At 39.7% G+C, this 27,781-nt stretch overlaps 1 protein-coding gene across 4 annotated transcripts; it reads right to left on the reverse strand.

Annotated features, from left to right (window-relative positions):
- Positions 1 to 5,316: 5,316 nt before the first annotated feature.
- LOC114563754 (colony stimulating factor 2 receptor subunit beta) lies at positions 5,317 to 27,719 on the reverse strand. Of its 4 annotated transcripts, none has more exons than XM_028590616.1 (10): positions 27,588 to 27,719; positions 12,806 to 13,023; positions 12,538 to 12,652; positions 12,343 to 12,436; positions 9,908 to 9,995; positions 9,674 to 9,813; positions 9,268 to 9,478; positions 7,974 to 8,067; positions 7,764 to 7,842; positions 5,317 to 6,761 (listed from the first exon to the last, which is right to left on the reverse strand). In XM_028590616.1, the coding sequence occupies exons 2-10, from the start codon at positions 12,894 to 12,896 to the stop codon at positions 5,748 to 5,750; spliced, it is 1,926 nt and encodes a 641-aa protein (XP_028446417.1). In that variant the 5' UTR covers positions 12,897 to 13,023; positions 27,588 to 27,719; the 3' UTR covers positions 5,317 to 5,747. The 4 variants fall into 4 exon arrangements, with proteins under 4 accessions (XP_028446417.1, XP_028446389.1, XP_028446408.1 ...); XM_028590588.1 differs by having other exon boundaries at positions 12,343 to 12,439; XM_028590607.1 differs by lacking the exon at positions 27,588 to 27,719 and adding an exon at positions 24,330 to 24,539 and having other exon boundaries at positions 12,343 to 12,439; positions 12,806 to 12,959.
- Positions 27,720 to 27,781: the final 62 nt, after the last annotated feature.

Below are 27,781 nucleotides of genomic sequence, written 5' to 3' on the forward strand. Positions count from 1 at the left end.
TTACCTAATTGTTTTTTTTTTATCACTACAAGTAAGTTCTTTCATGCACTTGTTTTGCCTGAATGCTACTATGAAAAGTTAAAGGGATTGTTACTGTAACAGAAGATAGATAGATAAATAGATAGATTGCAAAATCTCTGCTTTGTTTGTTTAACTTTGGCTCCCCCCAGCGGTAGCATCAGAAAGATGCTGAGAACATTTGCATGGATATGCAATGTGGCAGACAGCAACACTGCTAAGTCATAAAATGTTAACTTGCATTGCAAAACCAACAGTTACCCTTCACGGCGTTGTGATCAGTCAACAGCAAAAAAACAAAGAAAAAAAAAAACATGTTGCTGTTATGCAGACTGACCATCATAAGCTGTCACACAAATAACAATTGGTTTTCCAGATTTTATTTTTGCGACACATCTGAGAGTGAAACATTGGGTACCTGCCCCGGATCACATCACACATGAACTTGAACGTTGAACTTCAACATTTTTAAACCAGCGCACACAAATGAAACTTCGGCTTTGGCCACTGCTGCTCTCACATCTCTGTTCACAACGTTACATGCAACCCTGTTTCCTAAAATAATGATGTTCCTACACAATGGAACTGCATACTCAATTACGTTTCGAGGTAAAACCAATTTACCAGTGCACGTTGTGAAACAGTCGCTGTTTTAAACATGTGTTTAACGGTATGAATTGAAACCAAATTGGTTAGGTTTAGAAAAAAAGGATGATGGTTTGGGTTTGAATAAGTACGTTTGGTTGTTGTCAGATGTTTTGCTGCCCTCAAGTGCAAATTGTTTAACAACCAAGATAATTATAAAAAAGCACTTTTCAAAAACACTCTACAAAGTGCTTCACAGATATAAAATACACAAAGCAGAAAAATAAGGTAATTGCAGCATAGATTTAAAAAAAAGAATAAAAGCACAAAACAAAAGAAAGGTAGCTTGCCTGATTACCAATGGAGGATTATTTCACAAGTGTACAGCGAAGACTGGTAGGGTCCCTGTCTCTGTCTTAAAGGTCCCATGGCATGAAAATGTCACTTTATGACACTTTTTAACATTAATATGCGTTCCCCAGCCTGCCTATGGTCCCCCAGTGGCTAGAAATGGCGATAGGTGTAAACCGAGCCCTGGGTATCCTGCTCTGCCTTTGAGAAAATGAAAGCTCAGATGGACCAATCAGGAATCTTCTCCTTATGAGGTCATAAGGAGCAAGGTTACCTCCCCTTTCTCTGCTTTGGCCGCCGAGAGAATTTGGCCCACCCATGAGAGAGAGACATCATAGCTTTCAAACAAGCAAAGTGGCAGTTGGTCAAGGCCACACCCTCACCCTCCATCTTGCCTTGCCCTGGGGACCGAGAGCAGCAGCTGTTCTAAGAGTACGAGCGGAGGAGTGAGAAGGTTGATAATGTAAGAAAGGGCAAGGCCGCTCCGTGATTTAAAACAAACAGTACAATTTTAAAATCAATTCCTAAAACTCCGGCTAATCAGTGCAAATAGGCGTGAATAGAGGATATGTGCTCTTACTTTCAGGGTTTTGTAAGAACTCTACCTGCCGTTTTCTGTACAAGTTGGAGGTTAATTGATTTCTAGGTCAGCCTGGCAAATAATGAGATGTCTGCAGCTGATCTGCTATCTGTTGAAGTAGTATTTTGAAATTCTGATGGCAAAATCGGCAACACTCATTTACAGACATATTGATGCTACACCGTCACAGCTCATCTCGGCACCCTGTAGTCTGTATTTAAGTAGGTCAGTAAGCATTACAATGATACAAATAAACAGTAATACTTCACTTTAAACGGATATGTGAGTAATAAATATACAGAAAAGCAAATGGCAGAAAAAACATCAATGAAATCAAATGCCAGTCACAAGATATGTCAATGGTCTACAAAAAATATATAGAAAATAATTTACGCAAGTTGTATAAGTATACAAGTTATTGTGGTAATATATAGCTGCATTTCTTTCTCAATAAAAGTGAAAGTTTACTTTAGGAAATTTACATTAATACATATATTGAGACTGATCAGAAACTATTATTTTTCATATATTGTGTGAGAAAACAAAACAGAAACACATTCTACAGTAAAAGGTCAAAATTTCAGATAATATTATTCAAGATAAATTTACAAATATTTTGCCACAGTTTACAGTTATGCATATTTCCAGAACGGACAATATTTTCAGTATGGGAATCACATAAGGCACAGCTCAAATCAATATAATTTTGGAATTTGATAAAAACCTAACCGAGAAAGACATTGATAAACAACCCTTAAACAGCATCAAAGATTATGGAAACGTGTTTAGGAGATACAAGTATCTCATAATTGTTTAATGATTTCCTGTTAACAAATAAATAAATAAAACACCATTACTATTGAACCATTGATTCACCAAATAACTAATCAATGTTATTATTGACCTATTCCTTGTAAAAAGGGATGTGTTGTTCTAATGTATATCTCTATTGCTTCATATTTAACGGTGGTGCGGGGAAATTGTGTGCTTATATATCATAGACCATGCAAGCAGCGCTTGTTTGATCAAGTTAGAAAGGTGAATAGGAATGTTTTCAATGTTGTAGATGCACACTATTTTGCAAAAATGTAACTTAAAGCTTTACTGCGTAACTTTTTTATATTAATAAACGTCCGTTACGTTCAAGCCATTGCCAAATGAGTTGCTAAAAAACTAATTAAGACTATCAGCTCCACACAACTCTCTCTGGATTTCCCAGTATGACTTTCACGCGCAAAAACTCAAGTGAAGATTCAGTGAGATTGAGTGAAATTACCTCTTCTGAAGAGTTCATCATGTTTTTTTAGTCCTCTGTCCTCCTTGGCTACTAGCAACTTCATCAATGAGTATCAAAATTAGCTTGTCTGTCTTGTTTTATCATCAATATGTAATGAGAGAGCAGCATAGGTAAGCCTAGAAATGCCCTTTGCTTTTGTAATTAAAGTTCTACATTTCAAAGAAGCCACTGATTACATTTCGTTTGTGATTGGGGAAAAGTTTAAATTAGCCAGCTTTGTGTTTTTTTATCCTCATTGATAAGTATGTCACTGTATATTTGCAGTGGTGGAATGTAACGAAGTACCAATACTTCGTCACTGTACTTAAGTACATTTTTCAAGTATCTGTACTTTACTTAAGTACAATCAATAGTGCATACTTTTGACTTCTACTTTTTTTGCAGCAATTATCTATACATTTCTACAACGTTCCGTTACATTTTCGTTACATTTTCTGACCAGTTTTTCCCCCTGGCGATATTACAAATCCCACAATGGATACACCAAGACCTGCCCTTCAATAGCATTTATTGGCCAGGCGTCCATGCTTACGCAAGGTAACATAACCCCATTTGTTCAGGTCCTATCCCCTGACCAATCACCTATCCTAACCTAAACCACTCAAGGTCAAATGCCTAACCCCAACCAATCGAGCTGCTTCGTAGGGCGGGTCTTGGCGTGGCCATAGTGGGATTCGTAATTTCGCTTCCCCCTGCCAAAAGGTCTTCCTGACTGTCACACGTTTGCAGTCCGCAGGGAAGCCTTCAGCAGCGGCCGTCTAGCTCCCGGTGCCGCTCGCGATATTACAAATCCCACTATGGCCACGCCATGACCAGCCCTTCAATAGCATTTATTGGCCAGGCGCGTACCGCTCCCGGTACTACTGCTCCAGGTACTACTGCTCCAGGTACTACCGCTGCTCCCGATACTCTGCTTGGTCATATGTGAAGCATCCGTTCACATAGGGTTAATATACAACCCGTATATTTATCTTAAAAACACTCACAGTCCTCCTCAGCTGTGAAGCCACGTACTAGTGATGTGCGGATCGATACTAAAGTATCGATATTTACGATCCCAACGTCTCCTGCTCTAGTATCGATTCTCTTATAAAAAGATCGATATATAAACTCAGTAATTTGGTGTGAGTGTTTATGTTATCATAAGTAACTTGTTGTCACCAGAAAAGTCTAATTCTACCCGGTTAGGTGGAGGGAACTACTTCTCCTTCCGCCGGTCAGTTGTGTGTGCACTGTGGCTCTGTGACGGAGCCGGCTGCTGCAACAGCCCTTCTTTAATTTCCCACTAAGAAGAAGACTGCAGACTGCAGTCTGCACAAGAGTGTGTGGAAAGACAGTGAAATACAGTGGTAACACTACAAACCTCGCTAAACATCTGAGTCATAAGAGTGAATATGATGATATAATATAGCGTCAGTCTGAGGAAGAGGTCCAGGGCGAGAAGACGCAAGGTGCTAGGGCAAGACATACTTCAATCAGGGAGTCATTTGGCAGCAGCGGCAGAAGTTATCCAGGTACAGGGAGATAGCATGATAGGCTCACTGACTGTGGGAAAGTTATTAACGCTGTTAAGGCTTTAGTTTTTTAATGTTCAAGAGTTCCCTGGAATCCCAGCATTCTTACAAAAAGCTAACAGAAAGCAGTTTGTTCTGAGATTGTCTTTATAATTAAATAATATGAGAGTAGTTTATTGTCTTGTCATTATGCAGCTATAATTTGGAATTGGTAAGCCTACAGCCTACTTTTTTACTTTACTTTAAACTAGTTGTCACATCACACTACAAATAAAATACGTAAAAAGTATTGGTATTGGTATCGGTATCGGCAATACCAGCCTCGGCATTACTTGGTATCGGATTGAATAGGAATTAAGTGGTATCGCACATCACTACCACGTACTTGTTGTCCAAGCACGTGTGTTCTCACTAGATAAACGAGTGCAGCATTCACTGTCCCGTGGGAAATAATGCAAAGTCGAGCATCATGCAGATCACCCTGATAGATAACCAGAATTGTAAGTCAGAATGTAAACTGGGCCACTTTTTAAGTCTTATGTGAATATTTTATATAGGGCTTTTGTTAATTTATTGATAAACTATGTATTTACTGTAGTAGTAAATCTTATAATGCAATGTTTTTTGACCTGTGTGATCTTAGCCCGTAGGACTATGGATGGAAATTAGCCCTTGGCTACAATCCGGCATGTTTACAGGCATGTATTCCATATTTGTTTATTAACATGCACTGTCCCAATCAAATAAATTAATTATTATTATTATTACAGATGGTAAGGACAATTACATTAACCTAAAACTAATTTAATTAAAATGCCACAGCCACGTTAAGAGAATAAATCGTTATGCAAGTACTTTTAATACTTAAAGTACATTTAAAATCTGGTACTTTTTACTTTTACTTAAGTAGGGTTGCCATTGTTGTACTTCTACTTTTACTATAGTAAATATATCTCTGGTTATTTGTACTTTTACTTAAGTACTGAGATTCAGTACCTCCACCACTGTATATTTGACAGAAATGTTTGAAATTGAGTAAGTAACAAATTATTTCACTGCCAATAATTCATATTTTGTTACATTCCAGAAGCTGGAGAGAATAGATGTATTATATCTACAGAACAAGATATCTGAGCAATGCTATTTTTTATTTTTAAACAGTGCTTTCATCTGCTAGTTGGCTCTGCTGCAGTCTGTTCACATTTGACCGCTCTTACATCACGTCAGTCTATCCAATCAGGTCCAGAGGCATGTTGGTCTACCTCAGTTTAAACCGCCCCTTGGAAATTGGAAAATGAAGTGAGAGGTTTCAGACTACACACATTTGCGATTTGGTCTAGCGATGTCAGGCTAGCGACATACAGTATTGTACAGCATTTACTGTAAGGCCTGCTGTCAGTTTTTAGCTCTGTTCCTGTCGAACTGGCATATATCCGTCACCAGAGGGTTCCACTGACCGTTTAATGGAAATTAGAGCAATCCTCTCAAGTAAATGACTTGGCAGAGGTTGCAGAGCTGGACTCAAACCTGGCCCAGAGAAGTTCAAAGGCAGTGGTGTGAAAGAGGGCAAGGAGTATGATAGGACGCTGGAAGGAGATGGAGAAGGCAGGAGGCTTGTAGATTCAGTGGACTTCCCAATATCCTCCAAGCTTTCCTCCTGACTCATCTGCTCCTCGCCCCCGCTACCAATGTCTGAATCCAGGCTCCAGAGCTCAGGGCTGTCAGCTGGCAGCTTCTGGACTTGCTCGTAACCGGAACAAACCTGAATGGAGCCTTTGCCTAAAATATCTACGCTGCCTCCAAACAACTTCTGCAAATCTACTTCTTTGCCATTCCCTCCCTCCATCTGCTCCTCTCCTTCAGGCCCGTCCTCATGGCTATCAGTCAGATTAATGCTATCTGCCTCGAAGCTCTCTTGACTGACCTCTTCGCCACTGCACACGCCTGAATCCAGTCTCTGGAGCCTGAAGCACTCGACCTGGAGCTTCTCAGCCTTCTCATAGTCTGAAATTACCGGCATAGGCTCACTGTTGTTGCTGCCTTTGGAGAGCAACTGGCGGATCTCCACTTCTTTCCCTCTCACTTCCCTATCCTGTTCGGCATTGTTACCTTCACCTTGACTACCAACGGGTCCATAAGGTGTATCGGTGGCGCAGGGCGCCAGATTCCCCGCAGTGAGCGAGGAAACAGGAGGAGGAGGAGGAGGAGGAGGACACAGCTGGGAGTAACTGGGGTTGGTGAAGTTGGAACTGGTCGACGTGTGGCTGCTTTCACTTCTCATCTTCTCCAGCAGTGCCGCCTCCGGCCCGCAGGGTGCAACAGCATCCACAGTGGAGGTTACCTCGACAGAGACGATATCCACCGGTTTTAAGAAGGATTGAAAGGATTCACTGGTGAAGTAAGGGCTCAACCAATTCTGGAGGTGAAAATGTCAAAGATGGGGGAGCAAGAGGAGGAATTTGTCAAAGTTAAAAAATACAGAAGTAGTTTAATTTGTGATACAAGGTCTGTAAATAGTCTGCAAATACCCAGTGTTTGAGGTGTGTCCGTCTCTTTTCTATGTAACTACAATAATGTTGGATTATAAAGGTCATACTGTATGTCTTTTGACTAAAGTTTTTTCTGTCTGGTTTCACAGCCTATGTGGGCTGAACATCCTGCTGTTTTGTGTCATTTTGAGCTCTGCCTTTTTTAAACTGCTTTTTTAAGTTGCTGTGTTTAAAGCTGCACTAATGGAAATGTATTTATTAACCATGGATCATATGAAGATGTGTACCACTGGTAATGACAAACCCACAGAGAACTATCTCCCTACTCTGCAGATCTGTTCATCTTTATTGAGCCTTTTAGCATCTTTTAGAGAATTATTTTGGTTACTTGGATTGCAAATTTAGGGTCAAATTGTAGTTCAGCCTCACTGATATTGTCAAGCCCGTATCCAGCTGCAGCAGACAGCTGTTTTCAGGAAAGAAAATAAAACTCTTATAAACTCACTATATGCTAACTGTACAACTGACAGACACTCTCTGGAGAAGAAACTAAACATCTATCAGCCAAATTGACACCAAATAGAGTAAAAAAAAAAGAGTGAACATTGGACGTACATGTGCGTACATGTTGTGTACACAACACGATATAAATGCTAATGATGCTCTCTCTCTGCTAAATATGTAAATAAGTAATTTTACACTAAAATGCTTACCATAATTATATATTTGCACATCAATGCAGCTTTAATGTGTTTAATGTGCAGCTTTTAAGCTTGATCTAATACAGTTTTTACAGTGTGCTATAAACATTTTATAAGAATGCACATTTGAAAACAATTGGAAATTGTTTCCACTGTAAATCAAGTCTGTATTTGCAGCAAAACCTGATTCAACTGAACAGGAAGAAAAAGAAGATTTCATACGCTCACCTGGAAATTTGCATCATTTAGGAAGGAGTTTGCTGGGTTCGGCAGGGGCGGACCTTTGATTCTCTTTGCAATGTAAACCCTACAAAACACAAGGATGTAATCCTAAAACATATACTGCTCTTGAACATAACATGACAACGTGTTATATGTTTTTGTAGCACAGGTGACACAAATGTCTTTGTAAAGTACTTTGTGATTGTGTCTGCTTACCAGGTGGTTTTGTCTGTCTTAATGTGAATGACAACCAGAAACACTGCAAACACTGTTGCCGCAGCAACAATGCAAAAAACACCCCCAGTAGGATCTGTCAAACACAGGAAAGAGCATATCACGTTAGCTAAGAGATAAGAACACTGTATTTATCCCACCGTAAAGACCAAATCTGTCTTATATGTCTGTGCTTTTTTTTGCAATTATCCTGATACTGTACACAATGGCATGTTAAGCAATTAGTTACCCAGATCTAGAAATATGCTCTGGGAGAGCAGGTAAAGATATTTCAACAGAACAAGTGGGAAAAGTATGACGTTTCAAAAGAGAAACGTTGGTGTATGTTTTAAGTGCATTAGACTTGGATTTTTATGTGAGAGTACACCTGTTTAATCAACATAAAACATTTCCGATGTGATGTATTTTTCCTTTAAACTTTCTCCAGAAAGAGGAGACATAGTATAAAGATAGAAAGCAATTTAGGGTGACTGGGAGAGTTGGTGGATGGGTCAAACAAACACATTGTCACTCAGGAGGCCGCTGTTTGTGTCCCGTGTGAAACCAAAACTCAACGTTGGGTCATTTTAATTTAAATAGTAATCGTCATTATTTCAACCCAAACCACACTGTTTTCCTAAACTTAAAGGCATAGTAAGCGATATTAATCCAATACACTTTTTGTCAACATCAGATAATATCTCCTCACAGCCACCCAGCTCTCTGTTTCCTGTTTGCGTTAAAAAAGAAATCCGGTGTTAATACAAACAGAAAACAAACAAAAGGAGTGCACAAGCCACAAAACACTGTTCCAGCCAATCAGAAACAGGCAGCGACAGTTAATGATTGGGGGGGGAGGCAGCATTTGAATGTGCCGGCCGGCTAACTAAAGTAGTTAGGAGCTTCTGAAGGGGGGGTGAGGGGGGATGTATTTGTTTGGCAGTAGAGTTCACATATCAGCAATCTTTGCACAGAATCACTTACCGCACCTAACCAAGATGTTTTCTTGCCAAAAACAAAGTGTTTGAATTTACAACGTTAACCATGTTTAAAACTGCAACCGTAGTGAACCGTCATAGTTTGACATGTATAAGTGACGTCAAGTGTTCCTGAAAACATATGTGATGAGTGGCGTGCTATTCATACTATTTCCCATGAGCTCATAGTGCCAAATGCTCAGCAGGACTGGAAGGTAATCAAATACCTGAACTTGAAAGACATTCATAACATGAGCTTTTCACTGCTTGCATTTCTGAAACTAAATCAATTGGCTTTATTCACATTTGGTAACCTATACCTGATGGTGGGGGGGGTTGTTTTGTTCTTCCTATCTGAGACACCCATGATGTAGTGGGGCTCCAGTCACTCCACATTGATTCGGTATCCTCTGCAATGGCCTTCACTCGGGTGCGTGCCTGGTACCTCTCGGCTTGTATTATCTGATTAGGGTCCAGCTCCGCTGTGCAGTTATATTCACATTGAGTGTCAATTATTTTCACAGAGGGATCCTGAAAATGAAGAAATGTGTGGATATTTAATGGGGTGATTTCATGTACAGGTGCTTGGATTTTCTACTACCACAAGAAATTGGATCATTTGTGCAAACAATTTAACATTCAATCATAAGATCTATGATTTCTGACAGAATACACATAGGCCTACTCATTTAAGCATTCACACACAGACACAGAATAAATACACACACTCCATGACACATCCTTTTGTTTCCACTGCAGTTGGGAGCTGTAGGAATCGATTCTTCCATGCGGTTTGGGTGTAAGTCGGGTTGACCAGGAAACGGTGGTAGAGATGATATCTGGTTGTCGCGGAGGATCCAGCTTTACTGCAGTATCACACACACATAGTTTGTTTTAGGTTATCGTTGATAGCTCACAGGGTAAATCACATAGAGGTGATATGATATTCATTGTACTCACTGTGACAAGCTGGCGTGAAGGAAATGCTCAAAATCTGCTTTGCAGGGCTACAGCTCAGATGAATAGACAGCTGGTGGTTGGTCACAAACTGAAAAAATGTCAAGAAAAGAATAGAGCTCTTTGGAAACATTCATAAGACAGAATTAAATAAGATCTTAATTAATGTGGTGGTTTGAACATCATGATGTTTTTGCTGGTAGTAAAGGTGATCTGCTAAACAGGTGAACTGATAAGATGGTCTGATTAAAAGCTCCAGCTAATAGCCTTAAATGTAGATATAAATGCTGTACCCAGTGATGGGTGTAACGGCGTTTAAGTATAACGGCGTTACTAACAGCATTATTTTTTAGTAACGGAGTTATCTAATTAATTACTTTTCCCATCGTTGCAAGGCCGTTATCGTTACTGAGAATGTAAAGTGGCGCGTTACTACAATTTGGTTGAATGAAGCGCAAGGTGTCAGGCTTTGGCTACACATCAGCTGCCTGGAGAGAGCAGGGGTGGGGATGGTGACACCGTTGCAAATGTGATGATGATTGTGCACTTCTGTACTTAAACTTGCTATTTTGAGTACATAGTACTTTCACACTGATGAAGTGTGGCCAAATGCAGCGCACTACCAGTACCCTGATGCGGCACTCAAAACGATCAAAACGTTGAGTGTGGAACGCTGGACACTACTCGCCCTCCTCAACTTTTTTTTGCTACCTAGCAGAAGCCACAGGACCACCATGTATTTTTGAACTTGTAAATATATGGCGGGCGAGGAAGTTACAGCAGATTGCTATATTATATTGAAATGCTCATTCATGTGTAATTACTTCCACCAACTAATCAAAGTATTCTCGTAAGCGTAGAATCTGCCATTTAGAATCATTCAGAATACATAGGAGCAACTCACTCGAATGATGGCAGCCATGTAGCGCCTTTAAAATACATTAGCCAAAGAGGGACATACCTCCACATTTCGCCATCTTACACCTATTGGCACCGTGACGAATGCAAGGGGGAGATTACTCGCAAGGGAAGCGAAAAAGACAATTAAAACGACAACACGACAGGCAAAGCAACAACACCAAAGATAACATTGAAGCCGCAAGCAGCGTTGGACGGGCCCTTGCGCCTCTGCGCGCGTCGGGGTTACATTCAAATGCTGCCTCCCCCCCCAATCATTAACTGTCGCTGCCTGTTGCTGATTGGCTGGAACAGTGTTTTGTGGCTTGTGCAATCCTTTTGTTTGTTTTCTGTTTGTATTAACACCGGATTTCTTTTTTAACACACACAGAAAACAGAGAGCTGGGTGGCTGTGAGGAGATATTATCTGATGTTTACAAAAAGTGTATTGGATTAATATCGCTTACTATGCCTTTAAGTTTAAGAAAACAGTGTGGTTTGGGTTGAAATAATGACGATTACTATTTAAATTAAAATGACCCAACGTTGAGTTTTGGTTTCACACGGGACACAAACAGCGGCCTCCTAGGTGACAATGTTTTTGTTTGACCCATCCACCAACTCTCCCAGTCACCCTAAATTGCTTTCTATCTTTATACTATGTCTCCTCTTTCTGGAGAAACTGGCGGACACTGCAAATCGTCACCAATGAAAAGCAAACAGTTATGAAAGGGGTGTGGCTTAAGCATAGGGGGCGGACCAAACCATCGCCAATGAAGAAGGAACTCTGTGCTGAGTTCAATGACACCTCACACAAGACTACCTTAAACGGTTAAAATTGTATGAAAGGGGCGTGGCCAGCGTAAGTGGGCGTGGTTATACGTTTCATGTAAATTGGATGATGTTTGTCATATAACGCTGATTTCCTGTTGCCAGTGGGGGGCGCTGTGACCAAAAGTCAATATTGGCCTGTAGATGTCCTCAGGCCTGGATTCTTGTTGATTGTGGGAAATTACCAAGCAGATATGACAATGTACACTGTAGTTACAGCCACTTTCTCGTCTATGCTAAACACTCAAAATGGTCGCCACGCCCACACCGTTTGCCGAAAAGTTTTTCTTTTAATAACTTTTCATCTTTAAGGTGTTGAGATGGTACAGACTAAATTTAAAGTTGATCTGATGAAATCTCTAAGAGGAGTCTGTTAAAGTACGACATGTGGAAATGGCCAAAATCACACTAATTTCAAACTTTCAATTCAAAATGGCAGACTTCCTGTTGGGTTTAGCGTATGGCTCCAATGAGCTTCTTTGTTCATGTGGCCAGGACCTAAGCTAAGCTAACCATCTACAAGCTGTAGTCTTATTTAACAAATAGACATGAGATAGGTTCTAGTCTTTTCATCTAACTCTCAGTAAGAAAGCAAAGAAGCATGTTTTGCTTTGCTAAGTGTTAAACTATTCTTTCAATGTCCACTATTTCATTCTTCTCTCAGTTGAGATATTATAGTGTGTGGTTACATGAGAGCTCCTCAGACTCACATTGCCTTCTCTTTTGTAAATCAGGACGCACTTCTTTGGCATTGGTCTGGAGACGTCAGCAGGCTCCAGGTTACATGAACTGCTATGAAATTTACTTCTGGAAAGAAAATGTTATGTTTCTTTTCATTTTACTAATACACAATAACTGTATATTTGAATCTGTCCAGTTTTTCTTTTTGGGGCTGATGTCCTTACCTCCCTTTGGATTGTATTGTGCACACATTGTCTGGCTGATCAGACACATACGTGCTGTTCCACACACAAGTGATAGTAGAATTATAGTCAGTGTAGCAGGTGAGATCTGAGACACCTAATGGAGATGAGAAGAAAAGAAAAAGATGAAACTTTGTCAAGGGCTTTCACGTTCACTTGTGTTTATTCTTGTGTAACAAAATATATTGAACCCTATTATTATCCCAGGCAATATAACAGTTTAAATTAAGTTATCAAAAAAATCACTAACTGTTATGGAAGCACAGAGGGTTTCCAGCAGCACAGTCACAAAGCAGAGCCAGAAGAAGAAACAGCACAGGGGTTTTCTTATATCTCTCCATTTATGGTGTCATCACTCTTCTTTTTTGAGAGATCTCAAACCAGCAGGATGGTTGTTTCCAAAGCTGGGGTTTAGATGGATTGTTTTCACTTCAGAGTGTAACTCACTGCTTCCTCCTTCTTGTCATTCTGTGCAAAGAGATACACACACTGTATGTTTCTCTGCTTCTTGATTTTGTAGTATTTATCAGACACACGCACGCACATACACACACACACACACACACACACACACACACACACACACACACACACACACACACACACACACACAATACCCCTGCCCTGACCAGAAATACAGCAAGAAACTGCCAAACAAAAGGTGATCGAAAAAATAAAACGGAAATAAAAATGTTTCAGATCCTGCCTCAGCTTGTCTGTTCTGTTTCCACATACACAGACATGTGATACCCAGAATACCCAGATACAGTGACAATGTAATAGCCTTGTGAGACCGTCCTGATCTCGCGAGCTCCAGTTTTCCACTCGCAGAAATTTGGAGCCGTTCGCCAAACGACTGACCAATCAGCGTTGGTTTTGAGAAGCGACCGTTCAGTCTAAACAACATTGCAGCTTCCACGGATGAGATGAGCGTAGCTATCGCGCAAGTTTTATCCGAATTAGAAAGTATTCCTTCATTGAAAGAAGAGCAAAAAATGGCACTGGAGGCTTTTCTTGGAGGAAAAGATGTTTTTGCTCTTCTCCCGACTGGTTTTGGCAAGAGTTTGACCTGATTGGTTGATTTGGCTCGTCTATCACCAACATAGGTGGTGATAGACAGATGGTTTATCCAATCAGCTAACCAGTATTTTCGCCCATTCCCCAAAGTTCTCCAACGGAAAGTTCCCAGATGGATATGCCGAGCAATGCGAAGCAAACCATCTGGCGGAGTCAGTTTAACAATGTAATACTTTGTAAGTAAATCCCCTGTTCACTGAGGCTTCAAAGGTCAGGATCAGCACCACACTTTTATTTTTGCATTTCTTATCTTTTATTTAATTGACTGTAGATTGAAAACAGAATCTGGGATCGAGGGTCCTGCACTTATTGAAGCCAATATGTTGAGATTTAAAGAGGAACTCCAGGCTGAAAGCAGTGTTTTGTCGCCTTCCATTACATAACAATTCATATGATATCCTACAAAATAGACGGCTGCAGGCTGGTCACTTGGCAACCAGTCAAATGACATGTTAAGTTTTCACATTATTATTAACTAAAACAATGTAAATGTAGATTTTAAGTATTTTTGGAAAGCCTTTTTTTTTAGCCTAAATTATAGACGGAGAGATGACACAAAACAAGTGCAAGAGATAAAACAAAGGTTCCCAGCTGGACTCAAACCCAATTGCAGTTCATGGATCTTAACCCCAAAGCTACCGGCACCCCAGGAACCAACTTGGTTGATATTGTACATAAGTAGTACCAATTTCCAAATAAACATCTGCAATTAATCAAATAACCAAATTACAAGTAGTGAACATGGAACAGTTGGGGCTCCTGAAGTTTTGGGGCCCCGGAGCAGTTGTCCGCTTTTGTTTTGCTAATTGAGCCTTGGCAGAATTTTGGCATGAATTAATAATGTCATAAGTTGTTGTTTTTTGGGTAATACAATGACTTCAGGATGCCAAAGTTCACATTTTCAAATTCTGTACATAAGTAGCTTTAAAGAGACTGAAAACCGTGTAGTTTTGGGGTGCATGTTTGTAACAAGCACTGCCAAAGCATGATGCTGGCATTAATACTCACTACTTCATTAACTCTTTAAAACGCTGACAAGCCAATCATGGTCTACAATGAAAATATATCTTGGACTGTATTGTGTCATTAACAAAACCAAATTGCTATAATACTTAAAGGACAATTCCGGCACAAAATGAACCTAGGGGTTAATAACATATGTGTACCAAGTCAAAGGTTCTGTTTTCATGCTAATTGAATGCGTCTCTAGCTTTAAACAAGCTACCACAAACCGGTGGTTAGCAGCTAAGGCTAGCTTTTGGGGCAGAGAGTAAATCGCTATTTTATACCACTAACAAGGCTCCGAATAGCACCACACTTCAACGGTAGCATAATGATGGTCCCTACATGTAAACCGAAGCATTAAGAACTTTTTAAGTATATGATGACTGTTTTCCCAGATGGCGCCTGCATGTAAACATGAATGCTGCTATCTTTATAATCTATCTTTTTAATAAACTTTCTGTACACTTACAAAGTTCTCAATGCTTCGGCTTACATGTAGGGACCCTCATTATGCTACCATTGAAGTATGGTGATATTGTGAGCCTTGTTAGTGGTATGAAACAGTGATTTACCCTCTGCCCTGAAAGCTAGCGTTAGCAGCTAACCACCGGTTTGCGGTAGCTTGTTTAAAGCTAGAGATGCATTGGATTAACAGGAAAACATGTCCCAGAGAACGTTTGACTCGGTACACATATGTTATTAACCCCTAGGTTCATTTTGCGCCGGAGTTGTCCTTTAAAATGATCTTTAGACGTGTTATGTAAAAAAAAAGAGGACCAACAATAGTGCAAGTTACAGCAATTGATAAACAAATTATCAAAGTTTCATTAGATGTAGGTGTAAAGCTCTGCAAACCCAATGGCTATGATTAAACTAAACAACGACACAAAACAGACACAAACAATAGGTGATATGTAGCACATATGTCATACCTTTTACATGGAAATGTACTAGTCTTATTCTTAGTGTATTACCTGTTGATGAAGCTGCTCAGTTCTATTTAAAAATGGAAAAAAAGGAAATGAAAAACCAACACACTTAATTAGGCAAATAGAAGATAAGGTTTGCACGCTTTGAAGGTCACTACTAAGAAATGTAACCGCAAATCTAGAATAGTTTTTTACTTCTCTTGAGTTAAATCCACGTACGCTCGAGGGTGTGAAAATTTAGTTCTCACTTTAAAGTTTTTGTTGTGGTTAAGTATCTTTACACTTCAGAGCAGATTTCTCTTGTATTTTCCTTTAACTGATAATTAACGTTCTAATGGCAGTACTCGTTGTGCACCTATTTCTAGAATTAGAAGCTGATACAGGGTAAAAAAAACAAAAACTACAACACGGTCCTCACACAGGTGGATGCTGGCAGTGTGGATGCTACAGTTTTATCACCTGTACTAGTTAATTGTTTACCTTCCTTTGCTTCCTTGCAGCCTGCTATTTCCCCAGTCTGTTAGGTCTATTTACACAGAGCACAGGCACTCGCACACACACACACACACACACACACACACACAAAACCCCATGCACATATGTACATACTTATGCACACATACATACATACTCACACTACATGTTATTCCTGCATGTGCAGTTGAAGTATATGCGCAAGTAATGTATCCCTGTATGCAAACCTGAAGTATATATGTATGTATGTGCAATTGAAGTATGCATGTATGTGCAAGTGGTTAGTACCAGTATATATGTATGTGCAAGTGTTTAGTACCAGTATACATATACTCTATTTCCAAGTGAAGTATTCAATTCTAGCCTAGACGGCTTCTCATAGCTTTAAAGCTCAAATGTTCTCAATTCTTTTTTTGCACTTTATGGCAAACCCTCAACTGATACATACTATATTGAACGGTTGTTTGCTTTTGAATCTGAACCACAGTGACATTTAAAGTTTGTCAAAAACAGGATGAAAAATAAATGTGTCTCAGGTACATGATTTGTGATATGTGGTTATTACAGCCCACTGCAACCCGACCCACAAACACCCACAGCATCAAATGCAAAAAACTAACTTTCTCTCTGTACAATAACAGCAACACTACATATTTTCAAGACCCTCTAAACATTTTATATTTGTAAAAATACATTTCTAATAAAGTACACTAGCAAACTTGCCATGTGTACACAACATTTTTTTCAGTCTTTTTCCATTTCCGTGCAAAGAGGAAACAGCCCAAGTTCTTGCAGACAACCCGGTCACCGGTTTATGCGGTTTAATAAAGGTCAGTTTTTTTTTTTTCTGAAAACCTGAATGTTCCATTATTCTAAAAGGGGCACTTCATGCTAACGGCACTTCTTTTCTTAAAACAGCACTAATCAGACTGTAGATCATGTCCTTATCGTCACAATGAGGTAGTCAAAAAGCTGAAGTGTATGCCTTGCCAGTTATTTGCATTAAGGGAAACAATTTCCTTGAAAACTTTATTAAAAAGTCACTTATTTTTCTTTTGTTATTTCTGGATGTTTAAAAAAAAAGGTGAGAAAGAGGAAGCTGAACTGCATACATCCTCTTAAAGCCACAGTACTTAGAAATTTAGAAATTCAGGCCAGCTGCTTCTTGTAAGGGTCAAAAGGTTTCCAGTATTGAACACAAATTAGTTCTTTATAGTTTTGTCTTGTTCTTCTTTTTATGAGTTGTGTTCTTACACTATCACAAATGTTTCCACCAAATGTCAAACCCAGAGAAATCTGTTATTTTATTTTTTTGACACCGGACGTTACCTTGGTTGCCTGTCAATGGCGTCATATAACCTTTCACCGTCTAGAAACTCGTAACTTCCGTCAGAACACTGGCACTCAAATGATACGTTCAGGAGTAATTGTAAATCATACAATGTCACAGAAAAAAAATAACTATCATTTTGTGATTGATTACATGCTACTTTTTAACACAGTAATACAACAGAGACCTTATTTATCCAGCTTAACGTTACTACAATGTGCTGGTTGACAAGTAGCTAACTTCAATGCTAATGCGTAGTGGGTAACATTATGAGGTTACAACATCTTTCAACACGCTCATAAAGTTATTTTTAGTATGATTGTTTTGACCACGGTCAACAGGACTGAGCTAACCCACGAATAACTTCACTAGTAATGTTAACGTTAGCTGTAGATAGACGATTAATCTAATGCTAATTTAGCCAAAGTAGCACACCCCGGTCTGTCTGCCTCACTCCCCCGGCGCAGAGAGACTCAGTCGGGATGACAGCTGACAACAGCCCCGGGACATATAGCTAGCTAGTTACCGTTAGCCCCCAGTCAGCTAGCAGCCAGTCACTTTCATTACAGCAATCCACCCGGCCAGCACTTACAGCACGTTACCTTGTTCATCTTTGTTTTTAGCCATAACGTTATGTCTGTTTCTGTGTTGAAAGCAACACAAAGCCAGACTCGAATTCCCTTGTGTTTACACTTACTTGGCCAATAAATCAGTTTCTGATAAAAATCTGAAATATAAGTTCTTTATTTATTAAGTATCTTTGCAGTGTGGGACCAACCTTATTTTTCAGAATTAAAGCATTATTTTGGAAAATGCACCCACTGAACTTGTGAAAAACTTTGTGAAAAGGTATTTTTCATTGCATGGCACTAAACAAATTAATTGGAACTGCTGCCACAGGCTTGAACTAAAGTTATGGTAAGACTTTACAGTAAGGGTACATGAATTAGGAATTTATGCATGAATTAATTCATAATTTGTGCAATACTTCATTCCTTTATAACTTATGAATCACCAGGAATTGACATGAGTTCATAGCCTCTCATTCATGACCTCATGCATGAACAACATATCAACTAAAGCATTAGGTAAGGTGGGTACAACATTATGCACAAGTTGTATAATAATAATAATAATAATAATAATGAACTCTTCGAATGTTTTGTGTGTAACAATTTTAATTTGTAAAGCAACTAAAGCTTGCATATAAATGCAGTGGAGTAGAAGTAGAAAGTGAGATGAAAAAAAAGTACAAATACTTATAAGTACAGTACTCGAGTAAAACTTGAAAGGTCCAGTATGTAATAAATTTATTGTATTTAATCAAGAAATGTCCACAATATTTCAACAGATATTAAGGAAACATGCTAAGTTGAAATACTATATTTTCTGACAACAATGCCAAAGCCAGTGTTCTCCATATTTAAATATAAATTTCCATATTTTGGCCTGTGTGTTGCCTATTTTGACACCCGTGTTGCAGCCGGACAGGAAACGCAAATACACAAAAAACAAGGTGCTGGCAGCACCGATGGTAGCAACAACCTAACAAACTGGATTAACATATATAGATTCATTCTACCCGACCTTAAAAAACTCAGCATCTTTTCTAAACAGTTGCATAACCAGAGAAGAGGTAAAACACGGGTAAATATTGGAGATGCATGTAAAATGTGGAGAAAGCTTAGAGCCCAAAAGGACGACAAGTTGGCTCATTTCCTCCTAACTAAACAGGTTAGCTTCATAACACAGCTAACGTAGTAGGGATGGACATTATCAGTCATTTCAACAATTCATGTGCTTGCATAAATTATATAGAGAAGCCTACTCAAGTTAGTTACTCGCGATATAGCCTAACCGTTACAACGAAACAGATAAGAAGAGGCATTGCGACAATGTTTACAAATATACATTATAACGCTGGCTGTACAGATTATGCAGACACAGACCGCTACGATTGACTGACACACACACACACATTGTTAAAATCATACGCTGGACGCTTTATTAGTCTTTCTACATGGGTTTAGTTAATGATCGGGCTATAATAAGACCACGTCGGCTATGTAATCGTTGACAACCGGGACAATTTCATAGTGGTTGGTGTAAAATGGGACATTGTAGCGTTCCGACAGGCTTTTGTCGGGACTCGGGAAATGCAACTGAAAATTGGGACTGTCCCGGTCAAATCGGGACTGTCCTGGTCAAACCGGGATGTCTGGTACTAAAACGAATAGTTAAGATTACTTCATAAAGTGAAGGGGGGGGGGGGAAGACATGCAGGAAATCGTCACAGGTCAGACTCGATCCCAGGACCATCTGGATTGAGGAATAAACCTCAGATTCATTTTAATTATCTGATAAGAAAGTATCAAATCAGAAGTACTACTGCTATGGTTAACCACATTTTAACATTCACCAATAACAACAGTGTCACTTTTCCACTTTTCCAGTGTTTTGCAGCTTTGTCCATATTAGGGACTAATGGCTAATGATTTTAGTTGTCAAACTCTCTATCCTGATTGGAACTGTGACGAGATATGTTCAGTGGAACCAGCTTACTTGTCGTGTCATCATGACACACAATGACACAATTCAAAGTCATCATGATGTACTGTCCAGCAACTTCCCCAGGTCAGGTCTGTACTTATCCAGCTCATGATCATTGACTAATAGTTGGAAAAACCTCACTGGTCAAGCTGCACTTTGAATCAAGACAACAAATAGAGAACTCTTTCAAGTCTCACAGCTACTATCTGCCTCTGTCTAACCTCTCTCACTGAGTTCTGTTTTTATGCGCCCTTTTCTAACATTTGGATTTCCCCTAACCGGCTCCAATAGCTGACGCTCTGTTCTCTCACTCACTTTCCTCTCAAAAGCACAGAAATAACCACAAACTACACGCACAAAAAACACACACGCACACAAACCACTTCCTAACCTTCTCTTCACAGAAAGCTACTGTTGTTTATAATAAGAAAAGAAAAACTAATTCACTATCTAGCAAGTATGCTCTTCCTTTATTGATCTCTTATATACATTTTTTTATGTTACTTGTGCAAAAAGTACTAAGGTCCACTGGTGTCAGAATAGGGGTGACTTTTTGTCTACCCACTAAGCCACAGGTAATACAGTCCCGCCCCTCTCGGTGGAATCAGTATTTATTATTATTATTTATAGACACCACTAATGTGTAGCACCCACCTGGGTGATGCACGGCAGCCATACAACGCCTTACGACGCCAGACGCCAGAACGCTCACCACACATCAGCTAGTTAGGGAGGGGGACACCACACATCAGCTAGTTAGGGAGGGGGACATATTTGGGGGAAACCGGAGAAAACCCACGCAGACACGGGGAAAACATGCAAACTCCACACAGAAAGGCTTGGATTTGAACCCAGAACCTTCTTGCTGTGAGGCCACAGCACTAACCACTGGGCCACAGTGCTGTCCAAGAACACATTGGGTGCATTAAAGACAATCGTGGCTTTTTACATTTGCTACTTTCACCCCCTTTAATCAGAGAGCTATCCCAATCATGACCCACTGACAGTTTAAGGAAACATATTGTTATCTGGGATGAAAATTGTTTTTTAAACTTTGATTTTGAGCCCGAACAATCTCTCTCTATCAAAATGACAAGTTTAATTTACATAGTGCCAGAGGCTTAAAGGAATACGCCACCGTTTGTTGACGTTCTACCCTGGCTGTAGATTTTTTGTCTCAGTGCAAGTAATTAGGTTGTTTTTTTGTCTTTTGTTGGCTCACTTTTACTCACAACATTTTAACCGGCAACATAGGATTCCATTCACTATGCTAAGCTAACTAGCGGCGCCGTTGCCGGTGTTGCACCGGACTAAAACAATGCATGCACAAAAAATGCGTTGGCCCATCTATCTACAGCTAGGGGAGACCTATTTCAACAAATGGTGGCATATCCCTTTAAAATTCTCATAGGCTATTTTGAGGAAAATTATCGTACGCAAGTCGTAACAATGCAAACAAATAGGCATAAATGTGTAATTTAACAAAACATGTATTGAAGCACGCCTACATATCTGCCCACATTGTTTCTTAAAGCAAGCGGACAGGCTGCCTGCATGGGGGCCATCAGACTAACAATGTTTGTAATAGTCTACTATATTACAAAATTTAATTACAAGACAGCACGACTGGAAGCCTGTTTATATTCTGCGTGAAACAAGTTAAGGCCATAAGCTAAGCTAATCAAATACATGTACACAACTGGGCTTACTCAGCCTGGGAAAACTCTGATGGACTTCCGGCAAATTTGAGATTTGCTCTGCAAGTCAGTCTGGCCAAGAGCCCATTGAAGCCCATTTACAGTTTTTCCAAATCGAGGCACCAATCACAACCGTTGAGGAGGGCTTTACGCAATGACAATAGCGCAGCAACGGCAAACAGCTTTTCGTTTACATTCACCATGACAGCCACCGAAGCGCAGCAACCCGTTGATGCTGCTGTCGCTGCTACGTCACCCGGATCGTTGGTCTGATTGGTTGAAGGACTATCCAATTGCGCCCAGAGGCATTTGAGCGGCGTCCGTTGGTGACGCCCCTTTGGAAATGGCCTGTGAATGAACCTTGCAGATCCACTCTCGTCAACCAGGCTAGGGCTTACTGGTGCATTCAAAAGAACTTGACTTGAACACAGCATACCTTAATGAGAAAGTTCAAGCTTCATCTCCAAGTCGCTGGCTGTGGCTGCGGCAGGAGAGAACGTGCTTGCGCTATAGCTATAGCGCAGACTAAAACCAACCACTACATTTAAAAATTGTCAAATTATCCTAGATTCTGGCACTTTTAGCATTATTGAGGGCAAAATGATTGTACAAATAGGATATTTATCGTACACAAGCTGATCTGCCGTGCATAACTGTGCGCAATGTTAAGGTCACATTTCTCTAACAGCTGCCACATTGGCAGGTAGAAGATAAAGTAGTCTAAGTCCTGCTAGCATTTAAATGCATTAGCCTAATACTGACTGCTAAGGTGGCTAGTTTCACGCAATATACAAACATTTTAAATCATTAATATCCAGACATTGGAATTTGTTTTAAGAACATGTAGAACAAAGATTCAGGATATGTAGGCTCTTATGAAGTTTGAATCAGTCGGTGTTTATTGTACACAAGATGGTTATTACTGATCCTTATACAAGCAGAACTAGCCTAAAAAAGCATGTTTAATAGTGACTTAAGTTATGCTGTGTTCAAATAAAGCCTGCAGGATCCAATGTGCGATGGAGTTGCATCAGAAACACAGGGACCCTCATTGTGTGAACTCATATCGATAAAAAGAGATTAAAACACATCAGTATTCTAGACTGTCTTCCCAGGAAGAACAGCATCAGACAACACACCACCACCAACACAGCCACCTGTGTTGTTAACACTGGTCTGTTTTCGGTTTGAATATTTGCTTAGCTATCGACAGTTCTTTGTGTTGGCATTCTAACCTCTGGTGGATTTTTTGAGGACTATGGTTAACTGTTCCTCAGATCTCTGAAGGGTAAATCCAGACAGCTAGCTAGACTATCTGTCCAATCTCAGTTTTCTGTTGCATGACTAAAACAACCTTTCAACAAATTAACATAACTTGCGAGAGCATCATGTAGCACGTAGGCGTAAACAATAGAAGCTGAAACAGCAGCTGCAATGTGACAAATCAGCATAATAAGACCGTGGGTTTGAATTATATATTCCACATTTAGGCCTTCTGAATAGATTGCTACAAAATGAGGGACAGACCTTCCTGGTTCAGAATATCTATCCCAATAAATGTGATGGTCCTGGTTATTGCTCTTGTGCCACCTTGACATCGTGTGTGAAAATGTCATAAAAACTGTTGGGAGGATTGCCTTGAACTTTGGTTCAACAATTAATTGTCCCGACCTGTCCTTTAGCGCCAAAACCAGGTCAAAATTTAAACTTGTCTAATACTTTGGTTGCTAACATCAGCATGTTAGCACTGTCATTGTGAGCATGTTAGCAATGCTACCGTTAACATTTAACCTAAAGGGTGTGGGTGTTCACTCTTGTTTATTAGGCAAAAAGCATATGTTATGCTGATATGGCCTCCTAAACACCCCATTGTGAGTTATCTGGGTCCCTTTCTCTCTCTCTCTCTCTCTCTCTCTCTCTCTCCTCACTCCCCCACAGTTTCCTTTTGTCTCTCACTCCCTCCACCTTCTCTCACCTTCCCACATATTAAACCCCACACACCTGCCTTTCTCTCTCTTGTTAAATATATTTTTGTATAAAAACTTGTGTGTATGTATGTAAGAGTGTATGTATGGCAGGGTGTCATCGCTTACCTTTGAGCATTATAAAACCCTTATTTTAATAATGACACCATGTGAAGAATTTCATGCCAAACTACTTTCATTTGTTAGTATTTTCTACACATGAAGTTGGATGGGTGGAAATTGTAACTAGGATGGAACTCTTAATTTGAAAAAGTTCACCGGCATGACTATATGTCTCACTAGCACTAAATTATCTTTTTTAAGATTTGGCTAAAAAGGTTTGTTACCACAGTGACATAACTTGCAACTCAATTTTCCAATCCAAACACCAAACATTTGCTGTCATTGTCATATTTCATTGGCAGACCATGAGAGGAAAACTTAAAAAAAAACAGCTAGCAAGAGGACCTTGAGTTCAAAATATTGTATTAAACTTTGTGTAAAACACTTTTTTTTTATGTTACCAAAAAGGTCTTTCATTATCGTGACAGATGCCGAAGTTATGAGCATCAAACACACACAATAAACCGCCTCATGAACAAATAAAACCCGCTTTATCATCCACACCATCATCATTCAGTTCATCATCAGTTCCCGTCAGTGACTCATTCATTCATTACACTGAAAAAAAGCTTGATCTACATCAACAAAGTCCTCTTAACCAAAGATAATTTAGACAAGAACCTACCTCTCCAGTTTCTTTCTGTCACAAGTTCTTCCCCTGTTGTTTTACATCACGAATATTCAAGAAAATCGATCGGTCGTTTTCATGTCTGTAGACTCATTCAGACTTAACTGAAAACTTCAAAAGCTAGACCATCTCTTGTCAGCCTGTGAAGTGACGTAAAAAACAACTGCGGTTAATGTGGTTCCCCTATACCAGCATAGTGACATTACAAGCCTGTGTTTCAAGAGGAACTGTGAAAGAACAGGGTGGAAACCCTTTTATGGTTGGCTTTTTTTCCATTCCCTTTTCACTGCTGTTCATGCTGTTCATCACTTTAGGATCAGGAAGAGTAGAAACTCTGAGTTTTGGTTTATTGTTGCTTCTTGTCATTGTGTTACTGTCCTTCATCATCTGTGAGAAGTGACAGCAGTGTGTGCTTTCCCAGACTAGGGCCTAAAACGCTCTTAAGCACTCATTAAAACACAAAAATACATCTTAATACAAAATGGAGGACAAATGAAGGGTCCTTGAGTTCCTTTACTTTGCAAACTTAAAGGATAGCTCAATTTATAGTGTAAGTAATACTTTTATTGAAATGCCCTTATTTGCTTTCTTGGCAATAGTTGACAATGAGAATATTAATACCACTCCCATATATGTATGATAAATATGATAAAGATGGTTAGCATAGCTTAGTATAAAGACTGGAAACAGGGGGAAACAGCTAGCCTAGTTTTGTCCAAAGGTAACAAAATCTGCCTATCAGCACCTCAAAAAATGACCAGTTGACATGCTATATCTAGTTTGTTTAATAAATTTAAAAACCAAGTGTAAAAACTACATGTTGTTGGACTATTTCCTAGCCAGAGGAGTACACATGGTTGGTTGCTGTGATTATTCTTTCTCTCCAATTGGCTCTGAAGTTATCACTTACTATCATAATTCAAGTCTGTAAGAGAACAGTCCTCTTTCTCTGTCAAACTCAAAGTTCAGCTGAAGTTAATATGCAGCAGTCTGAGTCAGCCAAGTGGGTATCTTCCTAACTTATGGTGTTAGGGGATATTTCCTGGTAGTCATGTCTAAGAATGAGATATCTTGAGTTACAAGCAGAGCGACTATGAGAGCAGCGGAGCTTTGGCAGCTAAAATGTGACATACACCTCAGACCCACAAAAATGTGCAAAGTTGCTCTACTTGGGACTGTCTTTGACTTTGAATAAACAAACGGCAATTCCCGAATTTAAGGACGTTTCAGAATCCCACACATGCAAAGCACAACCAGCTACAGACAACAAGTGGCAGCGAGACGCATCTGTATATGTGTGTCCGTGTTTGGGGCCGTGTTTGGGGGCAAGGTAACCTGCACATCACACGCAGACGCCACATGCAGAATGATTTACAACAGCAGGGAGGGACTCTTTTCCTGCTATTGTATTAAATTGCTGTGAGCTATCAGAATGTAGCGTAATCTCGGAGATTATTTCTTCACAGCACTTTGCAATGCAAGAAAATCTCAGAGTTGAAACGGGCCGACACATCAGTTTTCATCGGACTCACCCTGGGTCAGGTTAATTAAGTCTACTGCTGACTTACAACACTAATAACATTACCGTCGCCAAAGACAACACCGTCTAACTCTGTCTCTCTCTCTGTGTCTCTCTGTGTCTCTCTCTCTGACTCTCTCTCTCTCTCTCTCTCTCTCTCTCTCTCTCTCTCTCTCTCTCACACACACACACACACACACACACACACAGGGTCTGGTTCTGGTGGTTGATTACCACAGTTATGTGCTGATTAGCTCTCATAACGGGCCGCGTGGGTAGCACACTCCCATGACACTAATGTCTCATTACTCCACAATGTCATTGTGATATTGTGTGATTGTGCCCCGTTCTCTATAGTAGTACAAAGTCTTCCTCTGATGTAGACGTAGCCTACACTGTAAGTCAGTAGTAGGCTATACAGTGGAGGTGCATATTACGTGGTTTGGGGTCCTTCTGTAAGTAATTTGGGGTACAATTTGGTTTTGAAGAATTCTACAAGCAGCAATACCAAAGGCCAAGCAATTGCCCGTTCCAAACAGGCACATTTTCAACAAGCACTGCACTAGTACCTTTAATTCAGTGATTAGCCTTCAATAATAAAGGCCTGGTCAGACTAAAGTGCAGGTTGGACACGTAAGGCTTCACTTTGTTTACCTAATTGTTTTTTTATCACTACAAGTAAGTTCTTCCATGCACTTTTTTTGCCTGAATGCTACTATGAAAAGTTAAAGGGATTGTTACTGTAACAGAAGATACTGATAAGTTTGTTTGTTTCACTTTGGTTCCCCCCAACGGTAGCATCAGAAAGATGCTGATAACATTTGCATGGATATGCACTGTGGCAGACAGCAACACTGCTAAGTCAAAAATTTTTAACTTACATTACAAAACCAACAGTTACCCTTCACAGCGCTGTGATCAGTCAACAGCAAAAAAACAAACATGTTGCTGTTATGCAGACTGACCATCATAAGCTTTCACAGCCACAGCGGGTTCCGGAAGTAAAAATACAGTGCAATTTCTCCATTGACAATTGGAGTATAAGCCATAAAATCGTAACTGTCGATGGTAGACTTAAAACCAGCTACGACATGACTAAGCGATTGCATATGTCCATATAGATGCTAAAAGTTCATGGGGCACCAACCTTGTTTTGAGATAAATGTCTTTTATTTGCAATGTCTTGAATAAGTACTCCATTACCCACAATCCTGAACAATTATTATTTTAATATTTTCAGGTTTTATTTTGAGGCTAGCAGTTAGCTGAATTAGCTGTTAGCTAAACTAACGTAGCTTCCTTTATTCAGTGGTTTATGGGATGAGTAGTTCTTTCATTTGGTTGTTGTCAGATGTTTTGCTGCCCTCAAGTGCAAACTGTTTAATGTTACCATCCTGAACAAAATATTTGTCATTAGCAAGGTCTGTTTGTATCAGCTGAAATCCAGAAAATAATTTTGTTTTTAGAAAATAGAAAGGCTTTCATATATTGTTCACTGAACAATTCTAAAGATTACACGTTACTAAAGAAAATAATTGTCAATCCTGAAAGACAGTGGCAAACTTCAGTGGTATAAAACAATGACGTGTGGTTTTATATTTTTAAAGTTTGATTTGAGAACAGTCTTGGCGGTGTATTTCTCCCATAGCTCGGTCCATCTTCAACACGGTGTCGGAGGACCTCATGTTCACAACGAGATAACAGAAATAATTTCTTTATCAGATCAACACACTCACCAGTTATGGCCAGGACGAGAGGCTACTCCCTCAGGCTGGAACAGCAGAGATGATGAAGTAGAAGAATTATTTGACACATTTTTGTGCTATTTGTAGAACATCTGTAAACGAGAATATTGTGAGCAGACTGACTGTCCGCTTGAAAACTAAAAAAGGGAAGTTGGGAAATGTTAAGGCTTCATTTCCTTTTTTAA

Source organism: Perca flavescens, chromosome 2, assembly GCF_004354835.1.
Source record: "Perca flavescens isolate YP-PL-M2 chromosome 2, PFLA_1.0, whole genome shotgun sequence".
NCBI classification, from domain to species: domain Eukaryota; kingdom Metazoa; phylum Chordata; class Actinopteri; order Perciformes; family Percidae; genus Perca; species Perca flavescens.

What these genes read in the sequence shown, in the direction of transcription:
- LOC114563754 (XM_028590588.1), bottom strand. Translation starts at nt 12,896, where the DNA reads ATGGAGAGATATAAGAAAACCCCTGTGCTGTTTCTTCTTCTGGCTCTG. An exon ending in TTTACAAAAGAGAAGGCAAT is followed by an intron (nt 9,996 to 12,342) that starts GTGAGTCTGAGG and finishes ACATTTTTTCAG; the next exon opens with TTTGTGACCAACCACCAGCT. An exon ending in ACAACCCCCCCCACCATCAG is followed by an intron (nt 8,068 to 9,267) that starts GTATAGGTTACC and finishes TGTGTTTGACAG; the next exon opens with ATCCTACTGGGGGTGTTTTT.